This window comes from Schistocerca nitens, chromosome 5, assembly GCF_023898315.1.
Source record: "Schistocerca nitens isolate TAMUIC-IGC-003100 chromosome 5, iqSchNite1.1, whole genome shotgun sequence".
NCBI lineage: Eukaryota > Metazoa > Arthropoda > Insecta > Orthoptera > Acrididae > Schistocerca > Schistocerca nitens.
This window is the reverse complement of record NC_064618.1, coordinates 846,940,799-846,953,909: the sequence shown is the minus strand read 5'-3', so window position 1 is coordinate 846,953,909 and position 13,111 is coordinate 846,940,799. Positions and strand designations below refer to the sequence as shown.

The 13,111-nt window shown below is 40.8% G+C and overlaps 1 protein-coding gene across 1 annotated transcript in view; it reads right to left on the bottom strand.

Moving 5' to 3' along the window:
* LOC126260880 (E3 ubiquitin-protein ligase arkadia-C-like) overlaps window positions 1–13,111 on the bottom strand; it is a 314,762-nt gene that overhangs the window by 284,277 nt on the left and 17,374 nt on the right. Inside the window, exon 2 of the mRNA XM_049958323.1 lies at window positions 9,343–9,538. Coding sequence (XP_049814280.1) covers window positions 9,343–9,523 — 181 coding nt within the window. The 5' untranslated portion in view covers window positions 9,524–9,538. The remainder of the gene's footprint in view (window positions 1–9,342; window positions 9,539–13,111) is intronic.

The following is a 13,111-nucleotide window of genomic DNA, read 5'->3' as shown; positions in this document are numbered from 1 at the left end:
GCCCTCGTCAGGAACACTTCAAGTGGACTGTCCTGTTTTCCAATTTCTGCCGCAACATAGCAGTAGTTGCTTCTTAACTGTGCAGTGAAGCTAAATGTTGCAAATTGTGTCGGCAATGCCGATCGTGGCTAATGTTAGTATTTCCTCGCACTTCCCCCCTCTCTGCAATGGCCAAAAATAGTCCCTGAACTCCTCCACCACCACCCACGGTGCGAACCGTCTGTCTCATGTACCACTTATAACTCATTCAGTCACATCAAATGTCAACAGGAAGAAAATGGGATGATGTCAAGTGATACAATGAGCAAGAATGTGGAACTGAGGTAAACCTTACTAGGAAGATATGTAAAATCAGGGAATTTTTAGCATTGATCTTATGCGTTTTTCATAGCGAATACAAATTTATGGCGTAAAATTGCAAAAAACATAAAATTGAAAAATGTAAAATCGAAGTTCCACTGTATACTTTGCTTTTAATTTTAGGTTGGGGTTATCAACCTGAACGTTTACACGCTGGTGTTTATGGAATGTACATAAGTGGGAACATAGCAATAACAAACCATTACCAGGAAAGTACAAACATGTTAGACCATAAATTTGTGACAAATGGCACTAGCCTTTAGACTTGATTCAGTTTTCATTCCATAGGCTCAAAACCTAGATGATTCGTGTGGGTGTAAAACATGTCAGAAAGCATAACATAAAAAACATAGAACATTTTAATATAATACTCACTTCATTGATCATTTATCAGGAGACTGGCAAGATATGTGAATACATTACAGTAAATGGGAACTGTTAATATTTACAGAATTAATACACTGTCAGAATGAAACATAATCATGCACTTTTAATTTAACATGCTCAAAATACCTAATCTTGACTGTTGTGACCAAGTGCTGTCAAAACTAAAATCCAACAGACATTTTTACTTAAGCTGATCTAGCAGTCTCTATCAAGACATTCATTTATAGAGTAGAAGGAGTTGCCTACCAAAAAGTCTCTCAAATTCTGTTTAAAGTGTGCTTTATCTGAAACAAAGTTTTTAATGGTTGCTGGCAATTTACTGAAAATGTGTGTTCCTGAATACTGGACCCCTTTTTGGACCAAGGTAAGTAATTTTAGGTCTTTTGTTATTACCAGTATTGATACTAAGTATTAAGCTATTGGATGGATATGGAGACTTATTATTTGCAACAAATTTCATTAAGGCACAAATACACCAAGAAGCAGTGATTAGAATACCCAGTTCCTTGAACAGGTTTCTAGGTGATGTTCTCAAATTTACACTATAAAGGACTCTTATTACACACTTTTGCACTCTAAAAACTTTAGCTCCGTTTGACACATTACCCCAGAATATGATCCCATATGATGTAATAGAATGACAGTAAGCAAAGTATGCAAATTTTTTTAGTATTTATATCTCCTACATCTGACATCATTTGCATTTCAAATACAGACTTCTTTAGGTGCTTCAGCAATTCTGTGACAGTATGACCTTCCCCACTGAATTTATCACTGAGTTATAATCTCAGAAATTGAACAATGTCAATCTGTTCTATCTGCACGTCTTCCAGGTTCTGAACTGCATATAATACATCTTTTCAGAGTTTAATGACAGTGAATTAGCTTTAAATCATTTATTAATATCAGTGAAAATTTGATTAACAGCAATTTCTAAATCTGTACCTGGCTTGCTATTTATTGCAATGTTTCTTATCATCTGCAAACAAAACAAACTTAGCATGTGTCAATGGAACATACAAGAGGTCATTAATGTACCCACCTTGAGGAACACCACAAGCAATTAACTCCCAATCAGATGAAGACAGACTGCTTACACGACAGGCATTTTGAAATGACTCCCTTTGTTTCTTGTTAGTTAGGTAAGACTCAAGCCATTTTGCAGCACTGCCAGTGACACCATAATATTCCAATTTACTTAAGTGTGTGCTGTGATTCACACAGTCAAAGGCTTTTGACAAGTCACAGAAAATACCAGTAGCATCTACTCTCTTATGCAATTAATTAGGTACAGTCCCACTGTACATGTAAATAGCCTTCTCTGTATCAGAATCCGTAAGGAACCCACACTGTGACTTGGACAATATGTTATTTGCAGTCAGATGCTTAAGGTGATGCTTGAACACAGCCTTTTCAAACATTTTTGAAAAAGCCAGCGAACATGAAATTGGTCGATAGTTTGACAGTATCTTTACATCTACATCTACACTCTGCAAACCACAGTGAAGTGCATGGCCGAGGGTAAGTCCCATCATATCTGTTATTAGGGTTTCTTAGTCTTCCATAGACACATGGAGTGCAGAAATAATGATTGAGTGCCTCTGTGCATGCAGTACGTATTCTACGGCTTAAGCCCATGGTCCCTGTGTGAGTGGTACAAAGGAAGTAGTTGTGTTTTCCTCTAGTCATCATTTAAAACTGGTTCTTGAAACTTTGTTAATAGACTTTCTCAGGATAGTTTAAGTCTATCTTCCAATTCAGTTCTTCAGTAACTCAGTGACACCCTCTGTTTACGTTTAGTATCCACTGTTAGTCCTATATGTTACGGGTGCCACAAACTGGAGCAATACTCTAGGACCAGTAGTATACGTGATCTATAAGCAATCTCAATTGTAGACTGATTGCACTTCCCCAGTATTCTACCAATAAACCGAAGTGCACCACCTGCTTTACCCACAACTGAGCCTATGTGATCATTGCACTTCATATCCCTATGAAGTGTTACACCCAGGTATACGTAAGAGTTGGCAGATTCCAACTGGCCGAAAGCTAGTGTTCCATTTTTGGTCCAGTGCACCTTCAATGTCAGCTGGAGGCATTCCGTCTGCAGGTATTCTTACTGGAAATGTTGTTAAGATGTTCTGTCTTCGGTCCAGTGTGCCTGGTCCTGAGCTGGCATTCAGTTCTCAGTATGGTGTACCTGACAGAGATCAGAAGTTCTGTTTTTGGTATGGTGTACTTCGTGCTCTGTCTGGTGTTCATTCCCCATGTCTATGTCACAGTTCTTCTTTTTGTTTGAGTTATGCTGCTGCCACCATTGTACTGTAAGCAAAGCACTGCAGTATCCCAGGCAATGCTGAGTTGGTACCCAGTGTCATAATTCATGATGTTTCCCACCACTTCTATCCTACTGACTCTCCTGTAACACTATCCCTGTATCTGGAGCCTGTGCCAGAACCCTGATTTTCTCATATTTCATGGAATGATAAAGTTCCATAATTTAGTTGTCTGTCCCACATTCTTGGCATCTGATGTCCACTGTCCTAGTTGTTTGGCCAATGTATGAAATGTGACACTGGCAAGGTGTATTATAAATTCCTCGTTTTTGTAAGCCCAAGTCAGCTTTTGCACATCCCTCTTATTTTGATAGATGGACAGAACACACACTTGATGTTATGCTTCTTGTGAATCTGGCTGATCTCGGCACAAATAGATCCTGCACAGGGCAGACAAGCCACAGCCTTTGCATCATCTTGCTCTTCTTCTTCGTTAAAAGGCCTTGGGCATCTGTTTGACTGTGTATCCATTTTTGCATAAAACTGAGCATAGGTAATCTGTTTCTGATGTCAAACTATTTTGATCCGACAATGTGTGTGCACTGCACGTCTGCAATTGCGGAACATTGTATCTCCAACAGACATTCAATGAAGTATGACAAAACATTAATTTGGGCCACAGCAACATCTTTTTGGGAACCCATTACAAAATAATCCACTTAAATACACACCACAAATAATCTAATGAACTGTCACAGCAGCTACCAGTTGTCTAACGCGTGGAATCCCATCATCTCCAGGATTTGCACCAGATGAGGACACCAGAACACTCTGATGACTGCGGCAAGTTGCAATACCAAAGATAGCTGATCTCTGCAGCTGGACCAGAGAAGCCACTGATGCCAGGTGGTATGGTCCTGTCAACGTGACTCTGAAGTGCGCGTGGCAATACTCCCAAGCACACTAGCAATACTCTCAGCATGCTGGCAATACTCTCAGCGCGCTACACAAGGCGGAGCTGAGAACATTTTCCTCAGTCTTCGATGGCTCACCTGAAGATGACTGGCAAGTGTCCAGTCAAAATATTGTGGAGTGAAGCCTACGATGACTGGCTGCAATCCCGAAATCTCTCTGAACATTTAATTCGCTGGGAAAATTTTAAATTTCAAATCAGGATTTACTTGTCAAAAGGGAAGCAGATCTGGGCACTTTGGCCCTAATGTGTGTCCCAAACCAATGCACACTGATTTATACATGAAAGCTAGCAGCTATTATCCCCCAGAGTAAAGGACTGGAGTTCTGAGGACACTGGTCCATAATGCACACACTGTCAGATCAAGACAGCTTGATATCATAAAGAGAGCATATGCACTCTGTCTTCTGCAAAGGTGGATACACAGTCAGAGAGAGAGAGAGAGAGAGAGAGAGAGAGAGAGAAGAAGAGCATGATGAAGCAATTGCTGCAGCTTACCCGGCCAATGCATGATCAATTGTTGCCAAGATCAGCATCAGCAGGATCCTTGAGAAGCATAACATCAATTGCATGTTCTGTCCACCAGTCAAAATAAGAGGGGTACTGGGAAATGTGAAAGATGACCTGGGCTTACAGAAACCAGCAACTTATAATATACTTCACCACTGTGACATGTCACACATTGCTCAAACAACTAGAACAGTTGGTACATCCAGCTGGATCAGACAGTGAAAATAGTCATCGCCAAGCATTTTCTGGAACTTATCCATGAACTACAGAAAAATGAGGGTTCTGGCACAGATACTGGATATAGGGACAGTGTTATAAGAGAATCAATAGAGATGGAAGTAGTGGGAAACTTCATGAATTGTGGCACTGGGTACCAACTCAGCAATGTCTTGAATCCTGCACTGCCTTAGTTCAAAAACACATCAGTGGCAGCAACTGAGAAATAGAAGAACTGGGAATTTGGGAATGTGGAACAAAACCCAGACATAGCACCAAGTGCATCGCACCAAGAACAGAACCTCAGATTTCTGTCAGGTACACTGGACCATAAATTGAACACAAGCTCCGGGGACCAGGCACACCAGATCGAAGACGGAATGTCTCAGGATGTTTCTAATGAGAAAATCCATAGATGGTACACCTAGAACTGACTGTGAAGGTGCTCCAGACCGAAAATGGAACACCAGCTTAGAGCATGGTGCTCTGGACCGAAGACGGAACATCTCAGGACACTTCTAGTGGAAATGGACCACATATGGAATGTCCAGAACCATCCACAGGGAGGAGAGGTAGTTGCCATAAATATTCAACCTGTTCCACTTAACTATCAGTCTCAGGTAGCATCTGAGGAAAGCAGCGAGTAACGTTGTCGAAATATTGTGCATGGACGACACTGACATCTGGCAGAAAACTCGACACCCACGATGTCAACAGATATCAGGAAAGCCTGAAGAATTGCATCTTGATGGAGCATTACAGCATTACATAAGCACACAGTTATTTTCAACTTCATATTTAAGATCATTTTCAGCCACACACGATAAAGTGTCTGCTAGTGAAACATTTGGAACTGATCTGAGACTATCATGATAAGATTTATACTTTTCTCTCTCTCTCTGTTTTGACATGGAAGACCTCTGGATTTACACAGACAGCAGGGGTACTGAAAGAAATATCTTGTGCAATTGTTGGCACTTATAAATCAGTTATTGACAGCAAGGAACAAAGTTAAAGAAGGAATAAAATTTTATGTCGTGTCAAAACAGCAAGACAATGACTCTCCCATACTTTTTCCTTCATTTGATAACACACTTATTTTCAAAACTGCCTAGCAATAGTGCCACTTAAAGTCATTCAGATTCCCCCCCCCCCAAAACATTGTTGGGTCTAAAGTCTACAGATCAGAACTGTGCTTTTAACACAAATTTTGTCTTAGTCATTATCCTTGTGTTAATTAATACTAATCTTTTCCTTTATGAGAATGGGGTGATAAGTCTGGTAAAAAAGCATTAAAAAGTGTTTTGTTTCATAAAGAACCCACCTTACATCTTGACATAGTCATCCCTGAGGGATATACACTTGGTCCAGTGATCCTCCAGCTTTTTCATCCCATCAGAAAAATGAGTTCTGTAAACTACCACTATCACTTCCTCATTTGATGAAACTTTCTTCCCAGCAAGCCAAAGTTTCAAGTTTGGGAACCGGAAGAAGTCACTTGGGGCTAAATCCACTGGATAGGGTGGATGAGGAACCAATTCAAATCCCAGTTCAAGCACTTTTGTCACTTTTATTGCTGATGTGTGTGGGATGGTGCATTATCCTGGTGAAAGAGCACTTTTTTGCATGGCAGCTTTTGTCTTTTTTCAGCCAATGCAAGTTTCAAATGAAGCATAATAGGGCCCAGTTATGGTTCTGCCTTTTACCAAGTAATCTTTGAGGATTATTCCTTGGGAATCACCCTATCAGCTGACAAATTGGTATTTGCCTTCTTTGGTGCACTTCCACCAGCCTTTTGACTCGGGTCTGTAATGATGGATCTAGGTTTCAGCAACAGTCATGAATAAACACCAAAAACCTTGCAGATTGTGACTAAACATCGCCAAACATTGTGTTGAAGTGTTCTGCCAGATGTGCTTGTGGTCAACTGTGAGCAAATTGCGGCACCCACCCTGCATGCAGCTTCTTCATACACAATTCTCTATGCAGGATGTTATGCACTCACTGATTTGAGTTGCCTACAGCCTCAGCAATCTCACAAATTTGTATTTGACAGTCTTGTGTTAACATGTTATGGATTTTTATCAACTGTTTCCTTTGTGGTGACCACAACTGGACGGCTGAGCCACACTTTGTCTTCAGTACTTCTCCAACCACATTTAAATCCATTAATCCAAAACTAAATGCTCTTAAATGATGGTGCAGGCTCTGCGTGAATTTCATCCAATTCTGTTTTGATTTGTGCAGCAGTCAAACCCTCCAAATGAAAATGTTTTCTCCATTTTCCACTGCAGTTGACACACTGACCAATTCAGATGGCTGTCAACACTGAATTGTATGCTGTACATTGCTGAAATTCTTTATACATCCCTTGGAGGTAATCAAGCTTACCAACCATGAAGGCACATCATCAATGTTCAGTATTTCATGGAAATTTACGACTTATAAAACCACCCTTGTATTTCAAAGCCTTCCTCCTTCCTATTTGTAACATCATATCACATGTGTGTATACAGGGTTATTACAAATGATTGAAGCGATTTCACTGCTCTACAATAACTTTATTATTTGAGATATTTTCACAATGCTTTGCACACACATACAAAAACTCAAAAAGTTTTTTTAGGCATTCACAAATGTTCGATATGCGCCCCTTTAGTGATTCGGCAGACATCAAGCTGATAATCAAGTTCCTCCCACACTCGGCGCAGCATGTCCCCATCAATGAGTTTGAAAGCATCGTTGATGCGAGCTCGCAGTTCTGGCACATTTCTTGGTAGAGGAGGTTTAAACACTGAATCTTTCACATAACCCCACAGAAAGAAATCGCGTGGGGTTAAGTCGGGAGAGCGTGGAGGCCATGACATGAATTGCTGATCATGATCTCCACCACGACCGATCCATCGGTTTTCCAATCTCCTGTTTAAGAAATGCCGAACATCATGATGGAAGTGCGGTGGAGCACCATCCTGTTGAAAGATGAAGTCTGCGCTGTCGGTCTCCAGTTGTGGCATGAGCCAATTTTCCAGCATGTCCAGATACATGTGTCCTGTAACGTTTTTTTCGCAGAAGAAAAAGGGGCCGTAAACTTTAAACCGTGAGATTGCACAAAACACGTTAACTTTTGGTGAATTGCGAATTTGCTGCACGAATGCGTGAGGATTCTCTACTGCCCAGATTCGCACATTGTGTCTGTTCACTTCACCATTAAGAAAAAATGTTGCTTCATCACTGAAAGCAAGTTTCGCACTGAACGCATCCTCTTCCATGAGCTGTTGCAACCATGCCGAAAATTCAAAGCGTTTGACTTTGTCATCGGGTGTCAGGGCCTGTAGCAATTGTAAATGGTAAGGCTTCTGCTTTAGCCTTTTCTGTACGATTTTCCAAATCGTCGGCTGTGGTACGTTTAGCTCCCTGCTTGCTTTATTCGTCGACTTCCGCGGGCTACGCGTGAAACTTGCCCGCACGCGTTCAACCGTTTCTTCGCTCACTGCAGGCCGACGCGTTGATTTCCCCTTACAGAGGCATCCAGAAGCTTTAAACTGCGCATACCATCGCCGAATGGAGTTAGCAGTTGGTGGATCTTTGTTGAAGTTCGTCCTGATGTGTCGTTGCACTGTTATGACTGACTGATGTGAGTGCATTTCAAGCACGACATACGCTTTCTCAGCTCCTGTCGCCATTTTGTCTCACTGCGTTCTCGAGCGCTCTGGCGGCAGAAACCTGAACTGCAGCTTCAGCCGAACAAAACTTTATGAGTTTTTCTACGTATCTGTAGTGTGTCGTGACCATATGTCAATGAATGGAGCTACAGTGAATTTATGAAATCGCTTCAATCATTTGTAATAGCCCTGTATCTATAAACATCTAGTTCCTATACTCTCCATTCTCTTGTCAAAACTATTTTTAAAAAAATTTTTAGTTAGTTTTACACTTTTTTGTTTTGCATCTTGTTTGTGGCCTAACAATTATCGGCTGTACTCTGGAATTTTAGAAAGGATCTTTCTTGCATCTTCAACTTCTGTAGTCATGCTGGTATGGTTATACTTACTGCTTTGGGACTGTTTAATCATAATCAAATCTAGTGATCAGATGGTGACAATTTAATAATAGTGAACAACAGGTAATACTGGTCATAAGTTCTTTTATTAACAAACTAAAAACCCACCTCGATTGCGAAAATCGCAATCGAGGCGGGTTTTTAGTTTGTTAATATATTAACCAACGATTGCTGACGCGCTGCAATGTTGAAGGTTCTTATCTTAGTTCTTTGCTGAATGTAATCCCTCTCCTTCTCTGTTGTTTGGTCCAAGTTGTCGCATCTTCAGTATCGGTACATCTAACCCTCTCATTTTCCTGATTAATTACAGCTCCCTTTCTAATAGGAGTAATTTTAATAGATTTCCAACCCAAAAAATTAAACTATGTTTTTAAATTGTGTGCTTACCATAAACACTGTTCATGTACACAAATGTGTCTCGTATTCCACAAATATTGTTAAAATTCATTTATTACATGCTTCATGTGTCTACTTTGACATTGAACAGAATAACGTATGTTAATATTACACTGTGTAAAATCTCTTGCTATATGAGAATGATGGATAAAACATGAAATTACCTGCAGAGAAATTTTCAGTATTATCCACAGGACGGTCAACTGTAGATGAGAAGGCTGTATCAAAAATGTCTGCCAAGGATGTGACACCAGACTTTGCTTCAGCAGTTGCAGGTTCCCACGGCCGATGGCGCGTGGGAGGGCCTGCAGTGGCCGGGGCAGGCGTAGTCACTCTGTCACCCATGCCAGTCTATAAATGCTACGTAAAATCAGTACATTCAATTTCTCTTCTCATTTCTTACATTCAAAAGAAACTACAAAAAATTATTCCAAATATGAGTAACCAAACATAAAACATACTGAAAAATCTTACAATAACCATCATTTCAGTCAATTTATGATGTTGGCTTCATAAAGTTTTGATGTTCCTTCAGTGTTAATTTAATAAACAAACAAACTCATGGTAATTTAGTAAAACAGTGAACAGATGACTGGGAACAAAATAGTCCATACCAAAATAGAGATGGTGTCGTTCTTGCTTTTAGTTAATCTACCAAGCCAGTTTTACTGGGAGTGGGGGGGGGGGAGGGGGAGGGGGAGGGGGAGGGAGGGGGAGGGGAAGGGGGAAAGGGGAGAGGAAGGGGGGATGGGCTACAGTTCATCCTCACAATACCAGCAGGGGTATACTTTACGTCAACTTGTCTTGTATTTTAAAATGTTAAAAAATATTTATTGTTTTCAATCATTTCTTATACTAGATTCAGTGATTGTTTTGAATTTTTCAGTAAAACATAATCCAAACATAATCCTTACTAGTAAATGTGACTTTTTGCAAGAAATGCCATATGAATATTTTCTAGTTCAGGACCCTTCTTACACATCTATATACCTTTAAAAAGTGTATTGCGAATAAAATTCAACAACAATTGACAAAATTTGTATTTAAAAAAAATTAATATGGTGGTCATAAGCTATCCCTCCTCTTCATGTACACATTACAGAAAATGCATTGACATTGGTAAGTTAGTGCTAAAAGATATTTTTCAGGTTCAGGACCCAATTTACTCATCAGTATCTTTCAAAAAATTATTTTGTTAATAAGAGTTAACAACAATTATCAAAATTTTGTTATTCTTTCAGTTTTTTGTGGTGGTCACTAAGTATCCTGCCTCAGTAGTATGTGTTATGGAAAATGCATTGGTATTGCTAGGATTTACATGGGCTCCAAACTACAGTGTAACTCAGCATGTTTACCATCAACAAATCTTGTCAGAGGTGAAAGAAGTGATATGTAAAACATAAAAATCCTAGGAATGACTGAGGATCAGTAGTTTAGCACTTCAACAACCATGGGCATATCTCTCTCTGTCTCTCTCTGTGTGTGTGTGTGTGTGTGTGTGTGTGAGAGAGAGAGAGAGAGAGAGAGAGAGAGAGAGAGAGAGAGAGAGTATGTATGTGTGCGTGGGGGGGGGGGGTTGTTCCTACTCTTTTCTTCTTCTTCTTCTTTTTTTTTTAAAAAAAAAAAGCAAGGAAATAGTTTTCCCTAAGTCTTAGTAGTTTATCATCCTTTTTCTGCGTGCCTGTCTGTTGTTCAACCAGTGTTCTACTTGCACAATTGTGGTAAGCATGGCAACAAAAGTCCTTGATGGAATACAAATAATGGAAAGAGTAAAGATAGCAACTCACTAGAAAAATGATGTGTTGAGTGGTCAACAGGTACCGAAACTGATGTTGAGCTTTTGGATGACATCTCACATCAAAGTTAAGTAGCACAGAATATACATGCATAGAAATATATGGGCCTACATGGCTACATGGTATTGGTTGCCTACACTGTAATGGCACTGCAGTTCGACTGGGATGAGAAGTAGGGTCAAGTAAAAGTGGGTGAGATAAGAATAGTAGCATGAAGGATAGAAGTATGGGAACTTGACAGAGAGAAGGAGAGGCAGTAAAAACGAAGAATAAAAATGTGATCTTACTTTGGCACAGGCAGGATCAGTCACATGGTGCTGTTGGGTGGACTGGGAGGATGGAGAAACAGAGGAAAAAGGAGACTGGAGATGAAGAAGTAAGTACAGAGTGAGTAAAGTGGAAGGGGGGGGGGGGCATGGCAGGGGGATCGGATAGGGGGGTAAGGGTCGTGGTGAGGGTAGTATAGGGCATAACAGAGGCTAGGACAACAAGATTCAAAAATGTGCTAAAAGGACAGTTCACAGCTACGTGGTTTGGAGAGGCTAGTATTGAATGAGTATTCAGACTGTACAGGTTGTGAAAGAGGCAATGAAGTCCAGCATGTCATCCACAGAAGCGTGTTGCACTGCTGGATGGTCAGCTGGGCTAGAAACAGGTTGCCCAGTCAAACAGAGAGATGGTTTCAGGTCATGCCCAGACTTTACAAAATTTATGAAGAGCTGCATATGACTGTTTTCTAAGATGGATCTGCTTCTGGTGGGCCGCCTGTAGGGCAACTTTCATGCGACTCAAACTTCCAAACCCCTCGTCTGGTTCAGGTTCACTGATTTCACCTTTATGTTCGGATCCCAGGGACAAGACACACTATCCTATCCTCATTCCTTCACAGCCACAACATCTTCTCTCCCATACACTTCACCTGGTCTTGTTCAGCCCACTGTGCAACATTCCTGGATGTTGACTTATGACTTACAGCTATCCAATTGTGCCACCAAAACCTCTGACCATGACACATCCACTAAACATCAAGAGTACCTCTGTTTTGATAGTTTCCATCCCTTCCACACTGAAAAGTCTCTCCCATACAGTCTGGCCACCCACAGTCAGTGCATTTGCAGCAATGAACAAGCCCCATCTAGCATGATGAAGACCTTACTAAGATCTTCAGACAGGCACTGGCCCACAAACTTAGACCACAAACAGATATCCCATGTTTAGCCCAAACATACCTCTAATTCTACAATCAACCCCACCCATCAGCTGCAAAGGCAAAGGAGCAAACTGTCATTACATAACATCATCCCACCTCGAGCAATGTAACCATACCCCTTGCCAGGGCTTCAACTATTTATCATCGTGTCCATAAATGAGAAACATCACACCCACAATTCTTTCCACCACTCCAAAACTGGTATTCCATTGCCAATCGAATTTACAAAACATCTTGAGCCACCATTATGCTGCACTTCCCATTACGTCCTGTCACAGGAATATCCTATTCTACCAAAGGTGGTGCACCAGTGAAAGCAGTCATGTCGTATACCATGGCCTTTTATGTGTGTAACTTCATCAATCAGCTGTCCATCTAAATGGTCATACTGTGGCCAATTAGCAGAATTGAGTACACAGCAGCACAACATGCTGCTAAGCACAACAAGCTCTACTTCAATGGCTGCTTCACAATCTGTTCTATCTAGATGATACCACCCCCCCCCCCCCAAAAAAAAAAAAACAGCCGCTTCTCATAATTATGTTGATGACAACTGTCCTTACAGAAAGTCCTTCAATCACACAAATTCTCCTGGCCTCAATCACTACTACCCACTCCATCCCCTAGGATCTCTTTCACTCATTCTCCTCTCATATCCTCCTCTCCACAACAACTTTCTTTCCCTGCTCCTCTCCTTTATAATCCATTCCATGTCCTTTTGCATCATACACAACTCTTCTATGACTGTGCCAGAGCAAGTTCAAGCTCACTGAGATCATATTACAAATTTGTGTTGCTGCCTCTTAAAACTCAGCTGCTCCATCAGTATCAGAAGCAAACTTAGAATCAGGGCAGTTAAAGAGCTGCAGTTGGCAGCAGTATGTTTCCACAAAGGACTGATGATTGGATTGTAGTTGAGCCTGCCAA